This window comes from Labrus mixtus, chromosome 10 (assembly GCF_963584025.1).
Source record: "Labrus mixtus chromosome 10, fLabMix1.1, whole genome shotgun sequence".
Classification (NCBI taxonomy): Eukaryota; Metazoa; Chordata; class Actinopteri; order Labriformes; family Labridae; genus Labrus; species Labrus mixtus.
The window spans coordinates 2,792,676-2,808,885 of record NC_083621.1 but is presented as its reverse complement, the minus strand read 5'-3'; the positions used below and the strand labels follow the sequence as shown (position 1 = coordinate 2,808,885).

Here is a 16,210-nt window from a genome sequence, read left to right as displayed (position 1 = left end):
TGTGAATATATACAACCAGGATTTAACTAAGCATTACTAGTCTTAAATATGAAAGATGAAATGTAAATGTGTAAAAACAGAGTTGTAAATGGACAGTATTGACATAGGGAGCTGTGCAATCAGTGATACATAAGTTAAAGTGCAGGAGTGCTGACATGTTATCAGCAGAAATTATTTAATCTAACGGCGAGTAGACAGACAAATGAAGTGAACTTGAGTGCAGGGACCATTTGTAAATAAGGATAGGATAGGATCTGTACTTTGACTCAAGTCATGACGTCATGTACTTTGTCCACCTCTGAAAAACTAAAAACTAAAACTAGCAAATTCTTTTCTCTGTTTTTTACATTACATCATATATCAGTTGTTTGTTCCTGCAGGTTTTCACATAACTCTCCACTGAGAGAAACTTTTGCATGAACTCAAAGTCTAATGGAGAATAAGTAGTGTAAGTGTTCCTGCAGGATGTCTTACCTGCAGCCGTCGCGTCCTTGAACGGCCAGGTGTTGATAACGAGAGGACGTGATGTTTGTCCAAGAGGAAACAGAAAGGTTAAAGAAGAAATCAGCAGCGATGAAAACAACATTTTGCCCTGCCAGCAGGACGGTGCATGGACATGAGAGCACACAGAGGACGGCTCTCAGTTAGTCCCTGTTCATGTGTGTGTGGTGACGCAGTCAGGAGGATAAAGGGTTAAATCTCAACACCCTGTTACTGTATCATATGTTATTAAAGAGGTTTAAACGTAGTTAAAAGATACACTTTGGTCAAACACAACGTTACGTCCTAACTTCCTTGTTGTATCACATGCTTGGTGGGCGGGGTCTCTCTTAAAGGGACAGTACAGAGCAGCGAGAGCCGTAAAACATAGTGCGGCTGTCTAAACGCTTCCATCCATACAATAGAAGAATGGTCCCCAAAGTGGGGGTCGGGACCCCCTGGGAGGTCGCGATATGGCTCCCAAAAACAAATACAAATTGCAAATGACTTAAAATTACATATTTAACCCATTATTGTAAAATTACATACAAAAACGTTGTTCGATTTAAAATGAAACCATAGTCCTTAAGTGAGATTTGTGCTGAAATTAAAGTGAAATTTTGAGTTTGCACATGACAGTAACAATGTAGGTATCTGTTTTGCTCTTTGTAAACAAGAATGCACACAGACACACTGAAATAATATCATTATTTTTAATGCTGCTGTGTTTTTTTTTTTGTTCTAATGTCAGTGTTTGATAGCCCTATTAGTGCATGCTGCTGTGTGCAACTTTATGCTTTAACCACCTCCAGGGACAGAGGGGGTCCCCGGACTCTGGCATCGTTATTTTGGGGGTCTCGGGATGAAACGTTTGGGAACCCCTGCACTAGACGACTTTTAAATAACTTTATAAAGAGTTAAATACGGTGGCCCTGAAGGTCAACTTTGCAAATATTTCAAGATTGCGAAAGAAAAACATTTCACTACATGCAAAAGTATTTCATGAAACACAAAAACGTTTTCAGGGACAGTGAAATGTATTTCAGTTGCTGCAATTTTTTTATACCAACTGCGAAATATATTTTACAAACGGGAAAGGGAAGGACTTTACTACTTGTTTGTGATTGGACAAAATCCAAGTCCTCAGCAACAGTCATACGTCATTTCTTGTTCATATAGGCATTTTGTTTACATTGTTTTCAGGGCCACCGTAGTTAAAAACAAAATCAGGCTGATGAATAAAGTAGTGGTCGTGTATATAAGAACTGCTGCTGTAACCTAGGCAACCAAAAACTCTTTTTTTCCCACTTTTTCTTACTGGAAATGTAGTTCTGACGATAGGAACCTTTACGTCTGTATTTTATTTCATTTTCATTACAGATGATTTAGCGCTGACCCTCCTTTACCTGGCTCTGTGTTTCCTGGATGGGCGGAGCTTCAGAGCAATTAAAGGGCAGTCGGCTCACCTGCTGCAAACTCTGTGGGAACAATGCAGCTGGCTGACTTCATGTGGACGCCTCATCACTGCTGATAGCTCTTGAACTAGGTTCTTAAATATGAGAGTCTCCTTTGTTAAAGTGACATTTAAATAGCTCGTGCTTTATTTACTCTACTGATTTACTCAGCTTTGGTTTCGTTAGACCTTTAATCCTGGATATGCATTTCTTTGAATGCTGAGAATGAACTTTTCTTTTGATGATGATGATGTCTGGATTTATTTTCTGTAGATACTCTTTTGCCTTTGTTGCTATGGAAACCACTTGAAACTATAGAAAACTAAACGATTGGACTGGAACGCCACATCTGTGCTCCTCTGTCTGTATCAACAAATCACTGAGTTGGAAACAATCCTTGATCTGGTGTTCTCTGATAGTTATAGTATTCCTTATTATCCAAAATCATTATTTAAGTGGCCAACAGCATATTGAAATAGAACAGCTCCATTGTCTCAGGTGTATAACAGCTAGGCCGATCTAATCTAGGAAATGTCTACATTGTCACTACCTGGATCTTGCATTTACAGAGCCTGGGTCTGTTAAAGGTGGCCATGCTGTTTTGGTTGCGACTACAGGTCTACACTGGCAAACTATGGGGTCCAGTCCGACCCAAATAAGTAAAAAAGTGACAACTAGAGCGCTTCTCCTCAAACCACCGCTGCTCATGGAAGGGAATAGGCCTACTGCAAAAATGTGGAGAATAACTTTAGACCAAAAACATCATTGGTATGAATGATCCAGGTCCATGCAAAAAAATATTTAAAAAATAAATAAAACAGTGATAGAAACATTTAATAGTGTAATCTACTTCCTGAAGAAGATGCAAGCCAATGCATTTCAAATTTTCCAGCACGGTGAATTAAATAATTCGAACCCTAAGCATCTTTTGATATTTTTCAAACCATCCCGGGTGCCATGGACCTGGATCATTTATGTCATATTCTCTTGTGTTTTCGGTTTTCCTCCTCTTTTTTCACCCAAATAAGTGTTTCCATTAGGCTGTAGCCATTAGCAACATTGTGATTGCTAACATGTGTATTTTTTATTATTGCACTATTATGCTAAATGTTAGCACCTAATAGTAGCATTATGTAACATTAATTTCCAGTAGTCACCAGTAGTAGCTCTGACCATTTGACCGGATGAGTTAAGAAAAATTAAGTCATTTCAAACAGCAGCAGCCATTCTGACATTTCACCACAGGGATCACAGCAGGTTTAATGTGGGGCAGTTACAAGGCCCTGCTATGCTAGCTCATCGGTGTTGCTTAATGGGACACTTTAAGAGTCAGGGCCGTCATTAACAAAATGAGTGTCACCTTTGCTTTTTCCCGCTGTAGAAGTCAAAAAGCTTCTCTCAGACAGAGTCATGTACTTTAATTTAATTCATGTTTACCTTTATCAGGGCATGTTTTGTGCTACAAGTGACTGACGTTTAGTTGTTTTTCTCCTGTAGGAGAGCTGAAAAGTCCCCCCTTCCTCCGCGGTGAGTTTGTATTTCCAACATTTCTTCCACCAGAGAGCTGAATGAGCACTTATCTAAGAAGAGTGGGTGACTGCAGCACATTTTCTTTATTGGTAGTAACATCCAGTCCATCATACAGGTGTGCAGGCTGGACCTTTGTAACCTGACAGTTTCCTCTGCTTGCTCTTATTATTCACACCAGAGTGCTCAGACTCGAGCACTTCAGGGCAACATGCTGATGCCTCCTCTGTGCTGTTGGCAGCGTTGGACCATGGTGACTTTTCCAGAGGGGTTCATTCACTGCGGAGATGCCGGGAAACCGCCGTGTGTATTTTGCTGTTTATGCTTTTAGGAGATGTCTTGGCTCAGGGCGTTCTGTTTGTGCTTGGCAAATGTTAGCAAGCTGACTAAGCTGCCCCTTATTGCAGGATGTCTTCAAGTCTGGTTTCAGCTTTTCTGCTCTGTGCTTGATACAGAATCAGTTAGTTAAAATGCATGAGTTTGTTGCAGAGCTGCTTCTGCAGATTTGCATGTTGTTGGTGTCATAAAGCACCTTCTGTTTTTCTCTTCTCACAAGAATCTGCATTTTATTTGGTTTCCGTTTGGCAGATGGGCCAAACAACCTTGTAGCGGATTTGACAAGATTTAATTTTGGGAATGTGATTCTGACCCTGTGGGCGCCACAACCTTAAAGCTGTTGATGTTAGTTGCATTTAAAAAAAAAAAAATCACATTTGAACATGTTTTTCAAACTGCTAACAATTAGAAAATGTGTTTTTTTTTTTAAAGCTTAACTAATTGTTAAGTACGTGTGGGTATGTTAGGTTGTGAGAGCTAGAATTGAGGGGTTTTGCTCCGGGACGCCCGAGTGAAATGTCCTGCCTTCCCGAGGTGTGGTGGGACTAATTGAATGAAACATCGGTGAAGGAAAGTTCCTACTTGACAACCCCGGTGCTGTTTTAGTTACAGAGCAGACAACAGGCCATAAGGTATAGGTGATGTAATGTATCAGTAGGATATAGGGGAATGATTGGAGCAAGTGGCTTATCCTTTCATGAGGGCACAGGTATCTTGTGTTTATATATCTTTGTGTCTACTTTTGTTGCATGTTTTTCCTTTAATGAAGATGACTGATGATTTCTTGTTGCATCGACCATCCAAGAGCGGTCGACATGCAGACTGGGCTCTCGAACGACAGAGGCCTTTTGTTGCATGGATTGTGTGAAGTTTTCACAGGGAGCCAAACTGAACTGCAATATTCAGGCAATTGCTAGACGTGTTTCGCTGAACGGACGTTGAAAAAAAGGTTACATCAAAGAGTGATGAAAGCTGAAAGTCCAAATCGTTATGTCCCAATTTAGAGGCTGGATCCTCCAAAGGATGAGCTTCACAAAGGTTGTTCTCTCAGAAGATCTGAAGCCGAGGCCTGCACCTCTGCGGAAAGAAAAAGAGATGGTCTAGCCAGAGACCAGAAGTAATTGTACATTCAGGCAGACGCCCGCGCCGACAACTCTCAAAGATACGAAATCAAATCAAGTGAATCACCAGACAGAGGGTTTCAAACAGAGCAGCGGTGTAAAAATGTGAAGTTCCTGATTATTTAACAGCACACATTATGACATCTCACAGGAAAAAATAAAGAATAAATGGTAAATACGGCAAAACTCTTTAAAAAAAAAAAAAAGTTTAACCAGGAAAACCTTGAGATTAAGAATCTCATTTTCAAGAGTATCCTGTCCAAGAGGGGCTGCAGCAAACAATATACAGAGATAAAACACAGTAATTACAAACACAGATCAACATGTCCTGAGTCACAGAGAAGTTATTCATCAAAGCATCTACAGCCAGAAGCATCGTCCTCCAACACCTTCAACATTTTAAAAAAGATTTAAAGAGACCATCTCTCCTCCACACACAGATCATCCTGCATCAGGCTGCAGGATGATCTGTGTACCTGTAACTCCTTTTCCCCGTTTCAAGAAACACTTTGGGAACAGATAACAACAACAAGCTTTGTGACTGCGTCCGGAGCAAAGACTGAAGCTACCAGCACTTTTCACATGAACACAGTTACACAGGTATGAGGGAAGCAAGTTAAGAAAAGCGTCATAAATAAGGACATGCCAATGATTTTTAGTCTATGCATAGACAATGCAGGCCAGCCGACTCGATCATACAGAGTACAATGATGAGTCAGGGCGCTCAGATTATAGCTATGGATCTGAACGCAGCATGATATACAAAGATTTAAGGCACAGAGAAGATGCATGCATCGTGTAAAACATCACCCTAATCGATCAAGGGCGTGCAAGGAGCAGCAACAAGTCGTTTTTCTGCAGCTGATGCTCTGACGCAAACAGTAAAAAATAATAGAAAAAGTTAATGACATTCAAAATGTTTTTTGGAGCACCTCAATAAATAGTTTGCTAGAATAATGTCGAAGTCCACAGCACATTTTCTCTGATTCAGTCAAAGTTTAAGACGCTGCCTCAGATGGAGAGAAAAAAAAGAGATGACCCATTTGTAATGGGATGTACTGTAACCCAAATGTTTCATGATTGATTATCCTATTTGTCTGTATGCTATAAATAAGGAGCAGAGGATCGATACAGAAGCCTAGATAAGTCTAATGGCCTCACAGATCTTTTTGTTTTTCTCTGTGTATCACATCGTGCCAGATAAGTTTGAGTCTTGTGCAAAACTGTGTAAACACTACTTATTGTCCACGCTGTTTATGAAAATTAATTGCATGACAGGAGTGTCACAGTTTTCTCTTAGCTGCTGCTTCAGGGGCGGCTGTGGTAGAGTCGGTCGTCTACCAACCTGAAGGTCGGGGGTTCGATCCCCAGCTCCTGCAGCAACATGTTCGATGTGAACCCCCAGTTGCTCCTGCTGCTTCGTCTGTATCACATGAATCGTATGAATGGGATTAGTTACTTCTGATGGACTCTTTCCACAGCAGCCTCTCCCATCAGTGTGTGAATGTGTAGGTGTGACCTGCAGAGTAAAAGTGCTTTGAGTAGTCAGAAGACTAGAAAAGAAATATACAAGCTCAAGCCCATTTATCATTTGTTCAAAGACGGCATTTCAATCTTTTCAGGAATTATGAATTAAAACATTTAGAGTACGTGGTTTGTTTTTGGATTACAAGTCAAACATCAAACTTAAATTTCCTTCAAGAATAGTTTTGGAATAAAGTGATCAGTTACATGTCACATGGGGCAGCTGGAGGGCAGTGGTTTAACATTTCACAACATTACAAAGTTGCTTCTTTTCACAGCTCAGTCTTAAACAGTGTATTTTGTCTTTTCTCCCAGCATGCTTTGCAAATAAAATCTGCTCCAAAACAAGGTTCCTCTCCTAATGCACAACTCAAGTTTTTCATAATCGTCTCACCAGAAGAAATCAACATTAATGGACGACGTTTTCTAGAAAGAACATCCCTTATGTCGTCATAGATATTAAAACAGAAGATGTGACCTGCGGGGTAAAAGCGCTAAACAAGCTGAAGTTCATTTACCATGTCATCAATCCTATGAGCATATCAATCTATTCAGTCCTTTCCTTATCTCCTTCCATTCCCCTCCTGGTAGGAAGCGGCTGATTGGGACTGAGTGAAGGAAACGGTGCTGGGGGTGAAAAGTTTTGGCTTACTCTCCAAGTCGTACCATATGGCACTGCCTTGACACGACACACCTCCTGCTGGGTCTGGAATTTGTCTTTCAAGTTCTTGGAATAACACATCCCTGCAGAGGAGGCAAAGTGTCCCTCAGAACAGACGACTTAATAGAATGGGATCCTCTCATTTCATACCAAACAAGAACAAAGCGGAGGCCGGGCACTGAAACTAACAATGTAGTCTAACCTTGAGACGTGGACGCCAGCAGCGTGCCCTCTTTTACATTATTCATATGAAAAATACAATTTTCACTTATATTTTATTCATTGGTTTTTCCTTAAACAATGGGAAGTCATATAGTGATTTTCTTTTTTTTGGCATGGGGGTCTGACGCAGAGAAAAAAATGGATGACGAGGAAATGGAGTATTATTCCTTTCAGTGATGTTATGGATGAAAATTAAAGAAGAGCAGCTAAGAGAAGAGCTTTTAAATAATGACTTCATCCATCTTTGATGTTCCTTAAATGTATAGTTAACCTTTTATGACAGTCACAGAGGGCAAACACGATGTCAGTATGTGTAGATATTCAATCCACTGCTCTGCTGTATAAAATACCTGATGGACAAATCTCTGCATACAGAGAGACGGCTGCTGGTCCAATATACAGGAGGGGAATTAAGTCATAGCCTGAGAGAAAGAAGATTGTTGATACATCAATACAACTGTGGATGCAAAATAATTACAAAAAAATACTCTAATAGCACCACATTTTCATTTTGTGCAATTTCATACACAGCAAAATCAAATCTGTTTCTAGGAGAACTCCATGCACAATATGTACAGATTCAGTGTTTTGAGGAGCGGAGAGAATCTCTCCCATGATTCCCCACCAGCCTCGACGTCATCTCTTGTTATTGTCATCTCTTGTTATTGTCATCTCTTGTAAAACACAGAGTATTATGAACATACTTAAGTAAAAATAAGACGTTAAAACACAAAATATATGAAATCTAAGCATGACAACATTTGATATGACTACCTCTAAAGTGTTAAGGGTAACACTTTATATTAAGGTGCTTGTAATAAACATTAATAACAGGTAATAAGTCACTTATAAGACCTTATTAGATTCTTATTAACACAAATAAGACTATATAACATGTATATAAGGCAAGTTTGACTTTTTGTTTAAGATTTGCTGTTCTCCACTCCAGCGGAAACACTTCTAAGTACAATCTGCAGTCCATCCTTAAAAAGGGCCATTCCAACAACTTGAAGGACAGTTAACAAATGCAGTGAGTAAAACACTCCCTTTTCTTGGGCTGACACGAGGACACCAAAAATACAAAAGGACAGACCTTGGAGTGCATCTTCAAACACAATCAGTTGAAATGTAGAACACTTCATTTTCTGCAGCATGAGAAGTTCACAGCAGGATGAAGGTGATCTACAGATTTTGATCACAAGGACTGGGAAAGATAAAACAACACTGTAAAAAACCAACTAACCCAACTAGTTACGACTTAAAAAAGTTAGGGCCAGATTTACTAAAGGTTTGCGTGTCTTACAACCTGTGCAAACTTGATACCACCAGCAAAAAAAGTGCTATCTGATCTACTAAAGTGAGGATTGCGTCTTTCAAATGAGCAAAACAACACGCACTTTCAGTACGTTTGCCTTAATGAATATGCAATATGGGGCGTTTCTGCCCTAAAGTGCAAAATACTGGGAGGAGAAAATGCAAACAAGTTAAGTTAGTACACGCATTGCGATTTACCAAGCCTGGCAAAAATTGCGGTGATTGTGACGGTGTCTGTATTTAACACCTTTTAAAGGAACGTGCCAATCCAGGAGACCAGCGTTACTCACAACATGCTGCTGTTATTGTAGTTAGGAGGAGACATAGGCACAACAAAAGAAGGCATAAAGATCGCGTTTTTCCCCACAAGTGTTTACATGTTTCAAATGACAGAAAGATAAATGGCATGCATTTATTTTTTAATTTGATTTAATATTCTAATCGTTAAGGAAGAGAAACACCATGATTAAACTACAGGATATTGTTGCCATATATCCAAACAAAACTGAACATTCACAGCCTCTGCATTCTATAGAATTTCAACATTGATATTTATTTCTAACTATTTCCCTCTTTTCGCCAACTTTATATTTTAAACTGGGGATTTCCTTTTTCTCGGGTCGCGCGACTCTCCTCCAGCTCGCCCCCTCCGGTGCGCTCCTCTCCATAGTGCGCGTCTCCTCCCTCTACAGGCCGCTGCTGCTACGCTGTAGGATGCTTGAATTGGGGGACCTCACCACTGTTTGTACCCCCGTCTTCGATACCTCTTTCCAGGGCATGCATGTCTGATCAGACACAGCGCTGGCCAGCTGTCTGGTGCGCAACAACGGACCGAGTGTAGAGCGCCCGTGCCACGGAGGACACAGCTCGCACCTCCTGCGCAATGTATGACACTTCATTCTTGAGACTAAGGGAAGAAAAGAGAGGCCCTGTTTAATGCCGAATTTAATATTTTCTTACAACCCAAATTTTCTTTGTAATATTCAGATGTATCTCCTATAACTAGAAAGTATTGTGCGTTTATTTGCCTCTCCCACTGATACCTATTTTGCGCTTGCAGTCATCCTGCTTTCTGTCCAAACTCTCCGTGATGTAAACCAGTAGAACAACCTAACTTAAATAGTTCCGCCTCCACAAGGTTTGCACCGGTTGTCATTCACGCAAATTTTCTTAGTAGATCACCCGCAAAACGACCACCAACCAAACGTGCAAACTTTTGGAGTGAACACGCAATTTAGTACTCTTTAATTGGGAGCTTAGTAAATCTGGCCCTTAGTGTCTGGGATGCCTTCAAATGTTAAGTTACCTGAACTTAAAAAAGATAAGTTGAGATAAATTTGTGATTATTCCAAAGAAATAAAATGTTCTATAGTCAAATAAACTTGACATCAAGTCAGTTGTACTTAAGTCGTTAAGTTTAAAGAACACAACTCAGTTCCTGTGGAATTATCTCGTTATCTAGTTGAGGCAAAATGCTCTTTCAATTTCTTTTGACTTGAAATCCAAAATTAAAATACTTCATCATAAGTTGAATCCATCTAAAATATTGAGTTAAATGAATTAATCAATTTAAATTGAATATATATATATTTATATTTTAGTCAACTTAACTCAGTTCAGCGTATACATTTTTAGTGATTCTCTTTGCTTTTGTGGAAACTTTCAACTTCCTTTCAAACACAAATAAAAAAAACAGGTTATTCGTTTTATCATAGAAACCAACAAACTTTAGTACTTCAACCTTTGATAGCAGATCAGATCAAATAGCACATCTAAACATTTACAAATGTTTTTACCACTTGTTTGTAAAAACATTTCCACCCAAGAATGTGCAAAAAAAAAAATCAGTTGTCCTTCTTTTGCTACATTTATTGGTCACTTTTCTCAGTATTTTCAGATGAAATAAACGTATAAAATCAGGTAATTTACACATTTAATGAGGTGATCTTACTGTGGTAACACAAACATTTCAGAAAAGATCTGTGAGACAATGTCCAAATATTTCTTGGAAGCTTTCAGAAAACTATTTTTCTCAGTCCATGGACCCTTGGAGGGGGCAGTGGTCACCACCGATATTCAATAGGTTCTTCTGTATGACTTAATGTATACTGTACTTCCTTTTGGTAGTCAATGTTAATTGCATACAGCAGACCCATGAGCATAGCTACCAATAGTCATGCTGCTTGATCTGATGCTCCAGGACGACCTCATCTTCTATCACCAGGAGGATGCTGACGTTCCTTTGTTATGCCGTCCTCAGTGTCTGTAGATTTACAAAAGACAGAAAAAATAGATATAGCTGTAAATTGTTTGTAATACTCTCTGAGAAACAACATTTTTAGCCGGCAGATCCCCCTATAATCCTTCACTCTGAGTGAACTGAGCACAGACACAAAATATGGCAGCGCCCAGTAAGACCTCAGGGTTTCTCTCTTCCTGCAACCCTAGCCCTGTGGTAACACTTAGGGGCGTTTACAGTCAGCTGAATCAGCGCACTTGACATAACACTGTGACAAAGTGGGTGAGCAGCTCTTCTCTTAATCACCACTTGTCACTTAAGTCTTTATTTATTTATAATAATAATAATAATAAATTAGATTTATATAGCACTCAAAGACGCTTTGACAGGAAACAACAACAAAAAACAAAGCAAAAACTAACAGAACAATACAAAATAGAAATAGTGTCAAGGGAAGAGGATGAGAGTCAGTGGTTGTAGGTGGTGATGAAAAGATGAGTTTTTGGGGATTTCTTGTAGGAAGTGAGTGTGGGGGAGTCTCTGGTGTTTTTAGGGAGAGAGTTCCAGAGGGTGGGAGCTGCAATGGAGAAGGCCCTGTCCCCCCAGGACCGAAGGTTGGTCCTGCAGGGGGGGGACAGGAGGTTTGCATCCGCAGACCTGAGAGTGCGGGTGGGAGTGTGTCGGTGGAGGAGCTCAGACAGGTAGGGGGGAGCCAGGTTGTGGAGGGCTTTGTAGGTGATGATGAGGTGTTTGAAGTGGATACGCTGGGGGATGGGGAGCCAGTGGAGGTCATGAAGGACAGGGGTGACGTGATCTTGGGTGCGGGAGTGTGTGAGGAGACGAGCAGCGGAGTTTTGAATGTATTGAAGTTTCTTGAGTGATTTGGATGGTGAACCATAGAGGAGACTGTTGCAATAGTCTAATCTGGAGGTGATGAATGCGTGGGTGAGGGTCTCTGCAGCTGAGAATGAGAGTGATGGGCGGAGGCAGGTGATGTTTCTGAGGTGGAAAAAGGCTGTTTTGGTGATTTGTTTAATGTGTTTGTCGTAGGAGAGGGTTTGGTCGAAGATGACACCAAGGTTATGGATGTGGGGGGAAGGGAGCACTGTGGAGCCATCGATGGTGAGGGAGAAGTTGTTGGTGGATTTGATGAGGGATTTGGGGCCGATGATAATGACTTCTGATTTGTCGCAGTTGAGTTTGAGAAAGTTGGTTTGAAGCCAGGATTTTATTTCAGTGATGCAGTCAGTGAGGATTGAGTGAGTGGCAGCAGTGATGACTTTGGTGGCGATGTGGAGCTGGATGTCGTCGGCAAAGCAGTGGAACTGGAGTCCATGGCGGCGGATGATGTGACCAAGGGGGAGCATGTACATGATGAAGAGTAGGGGACCTAGTACTGAACCTTGGGGAACACCTTCGGAGAGAGGAGCAGTGGGGGATTTGCAGTGGTTGATGCTGATGAACTGGTATCTGTCCGAGAGGTATGATTTGAGCCAGGAGAGTGCAGTGCCGGTGATGTTGAATGTGGTTTCAAGGCGGGAGAGAAGGATGGAATGGTTAATGGTGTAAAAAGCTGCGCTTAGGTCCAGTAGGATGAGGATGTTGAGGTTTCCGGCATCAGAGGAGTGGAGAAGGTCGTTGGTGATCTTGAGGAGAGCTGTTTCGGTGCTGTGGTGGGAACGGAAACCAGATTGGAATGATTCATAGAGGTCATTGGCAGAGAGGTGAATTTTGAGTTGTGAAGCAACAGCACGTTCCAGAAGTTTCGAGAGAAAGGGGAGGTTGGAGATGGGTCTGAAGTTGTTTGGGATGTCAGGATTGAGTCCAGGTTTTTTCAAAATGGGGGTGACAGCAGCAAGTTTGAGAGATGGTGGAACGGTACCTGTGGAGAAGGAGGAGTTAATTGTTGAGATAATGAGTGGGGATAGGGTAGGAAGGCAGGCCTTGACAAGACTGGTGGGGATGGGGTCCAGAAGGCAGGTGGAGGTTTTCATTCCTGTTGTGAGGTCAGAAAGCTCTGCAGAGGAGATGGGGGAGAACTGAGACAGGGGCTGGCAGGTTAAGGGGGGGCAGGTGGAAGAAGGGGGGACAGATACAGAAGGGGCTAGGTTGTTGTAGATGGTGTCTATTTTTGTTTGGAAGAATGACAGGAAGGAGGTGCATTTGTCTGCTGTGAAGGATTGGGAACCGTTGTCCAGAGGGTTGAGGAGTTTTTTGATGGTGGAGAATAGTGATTTAGGGCTCCTGGAGCCAGACTGTATGAGATGGGAGTAGTAGGTGGATCGGACGTGGGAGAGGGCATCTTTGTATTGTTGGAGGTGATCTTTGTAGGCTTGAGCGTGTACAGTGAGTCCGGTTTTGTTGCGTAGTCTTTCCAGTTGACGGGCATGGGTTTTCATGTGACGGAGGTCAGGAGTGAACTAGGGAGCAGAGTGGGTGAAGGAGATTGTTTTGGTTTTTATTGGTGCGAGCTGGTCGAGGCAGGAGGAGAGAGTGTGATTGTAGTAGTCGGTGAGGTCAGAGGGAGCGGTGAGGTCACGGGGAGGGAAGGCAGACATTTTGTCCATGAGGGCAGATGATAGAGCGGAAGGAGAGACATTGTTGAGTCAGCGGAAGTGGATTGAGCGGTTTTTGTTTTGGCAGGGGGGTGGGAATGTCAATGTTTATGTTAATATCTAGGTGGTCGGAGATGGTAAGATCCATGCCTGAGAGGTGATTTATGGAGAGACCAGTGGAACAGACTAGATCCAGGATGTGACCGCGGTTGTGGGTGGGGAAGTTGACATGTTGAGTTAAGTTGAAGCAGTTCAGTATTTTGATGAATTCAGTGGATATTGTTGAGTTTGTGGAGTCCAAGTGTATGTTAAAATCACCGAGGAGGAGGATGGAGGGAGAGAGAGCACAAAGCTGGGTCAGGAAATGAGAGAAGTCGGAGAGGAATGATGGGTTAGGCTTGGGAGGGCGGTAGACAACAACCATGACCAGCTGTGTGGTGCCAGAGTGTTTAAAAGCAAGTGAATCAAATGAGGGAGCAGGAGGAAGGGAGATGAGGCTAGTTTTTATGTCCTGTCTGTGTATGACTGCAATGCCGCCACCTCGGCCCTCAGTGCGTGATCTGTCTATGTAAGTGTATCCATTTGGTGTGGTCAGGTTGAGTGAGAGATAATCCAGGGGCTGTTGCCAAGTTTCAGTGAGACAGAGGAAGTCCAGTTTATTGTCCAGTATGAATTCATTGAGAATGTCACTTTTGCTGTTAAGAGACCGAGTGTTAAACAGAGTGAATTTCATGTGGGTTTGCATGGTGTTTGTGTCCAGGGGAACTCGAGGCAGGGCTCGTAGACAGGGAGAGCGCGTCTGCTTGTTGTTGTGATGATGACGTAGTGGGGGTGTGTCGGTCCGCTCAGCTGACCAGAGTGATGGGATGGAGTGGCCATGCTGGCTAGACCGGGAGTAAACAAACTTGCGTCGGGAGCTTCTGTGGATGTATCTTGGTCGTCGTAGTAGTCTAAAGGTTTTAATGGTGGAGATACATGCAGGAGTGGAGTTATTGTTGAGTTTGAGCAGTTGTGAGACGGAGTACTTCACTGCCATGCCAGCAGGGGATGTTGGTTCGCTAATCCTGGAGTTGTTAGCCGGTAGCCGCAGGCTTGTCAACCAGAGTAACAGGCAAGTCAGGGTGGTCCACAGCATAGCAGTCAGTGGGGCTGAAGTGGTGCCGAATGAAGGATGTCCAGACGAACTGTAGAGGATGACTGGGTGGAGGCGGAAAGTAGAAGACGGGAGGCAGCCGAGTCAGTTGCCAACAATAGCTGCATTAGCCTCAGTGACCGGAGCGAAGGCTAGCTAGGCTAGCCGCGGGAGCGGACTAGCAGCCGAAGGTCAGGGGCCGAAGGTTTGAAGCTGGCGTTGACAGGTGCCGACGACAGGTAGGCTATGTGAATGCTCAAAAGAAACTATAAAGTGAGATTTAACCTTTAGGATTAAACTGAGGTTAAATCATAAGACACAAGAGACGGCGGGATAGGTCAAAGTAATACAGCAATAATCAAGAGTAGTCTACACTTAGGCTTAGCTGGAGAAGCGGCGAACAAACACGCCAGCGTCCTCTCCGACCAGCAATCGGGTTCTTAACCAATTGTACTGATTGTTACTGATTATTACTGATTGTAATATGTTGAAATTTAAAAAAATAGAAAGAAATGCAATCAGAAGTTTGATTGTTGAGGATGCAAACAGTGATCTGATCTTCATATCACAGCTGTGAGGGCATTAAACTGCAGTATCACCATGTCATCACTGCAAACATTGTAGCCAAGACTTCTGGATTTTATGCATATGGATCGGATGCATCCTTTCAGGAAATGAACTGTATTTAATATCAAATTACATCATTAATTACAGTTGTGTATTTAGCTTTAATTTATTTTTGCTTGTGTAACATTGCAGCACTTACTACTATCCCTGGTGTGTTTGTGTTAGCAATAAGTTACAGTTCACATCAAAGCATAAATTAACTTAAAGCAAACATACAGTCTTGACTTAGTTCAGTCATTTTTATTTAGTTTCTGGAACTGCAAAATATCATTGATTGTCTTAGCCATACTTACCTCTGTTTGTTCTTTTGTTCAGTTTCCCATGTGGTTCCATGCAGCTAAAAGGGGATAGGCCAGCACTTCCTGGGTATTTATCAGACTGATGATGTCATTGCTGACATCACTGGGGCAGACCATTTTGAAGGGGTTTTATTTCTGATAAATGTTTTCTTTCTAATAATTTCTTTCATGTTTGAGTTACTGGTAGAATGTAATTTAATTATTTAAAGTTAATTTATTTGAGTAAATGATCCGAGGTTAATTTAAGGGTTTATGTAGATTTCTTTGCTTTAAGAGAAAAGTGTAAACCCACTACTTGAGTTGTGCTGCACCCAGCTGCGGCCATTTTGTTAATGGGGCCATCTATAAAGCCAGGAGACATGTGCTCTTGCATGAGGAGAGGTGAGGACATGCTGCCTTTAACATGTTTCTTAGTCTGATTTAATCATGAAGTAAGTTGCCTTATTTACATTGAACTTTTGTTGTTTTGTTAAGTTAACACGTTTAATCACTGTATACTCACCTCTTGGAAAATCTTCTTCTGCTGAGTTGCCTTTCTACAACCTTCCTAGACAGTTGTGCTAACTACTTTACAAACATTGAGATTGACATTTCTTTCCATGTATCTAGCGATGTGGAAAATTCCAAGCTTCGGTCTGCAGGGAGTCAGACTTTTTCTGACAAAGTCCAATCAATCAATGTGAACACTAGTGTGCCAATTTGTAAGTGTGGAACTGCTG

The 16,210-nt window shown here is 41.8% G+C and overlaps 1 protein-coding gene and 1 long non-coding RNA gene across 2 annotated transcripts in view; one reads left to right on the top strand and one right to left on the bottom strand.

Moving 5' to 3' along the window:
• The window catches only part of aga (aspartylglucosaminidase), a 19,941-nt gene extending 19,113 nt beyond the window's left edge, over positions 1-828 (bottom strand). Inside the window, exon 1 of the mRNA XM_061047613.1 lies at positions 475-828. Coding sequence (XP_060903596.1) covers positions 475-586 — 112 coding nt within the window. The 5' untranslated portion in view covers positions 587-828. The remainder of the gene's footprint in view (positions 1-474) is intronic.
• Positions 829-3,647: 2,819 nt separating this feature from the next.
• On the top strand, positions 3,648-7,947 carry LOC132981510 (uncharacterized). The gene is made up of 3 exons (XR_009674580.1): positions 3,648-3,764; positions 6,843-6,927; positions 7,034-7,947. It is a non-coding gene; the product is annotated as an uncharacterized LOC132981510 (long non-coding RNA).
• The last annotated feature ends 8,263 nt before the right edge of the window (positions 7,948-16,210 follow it).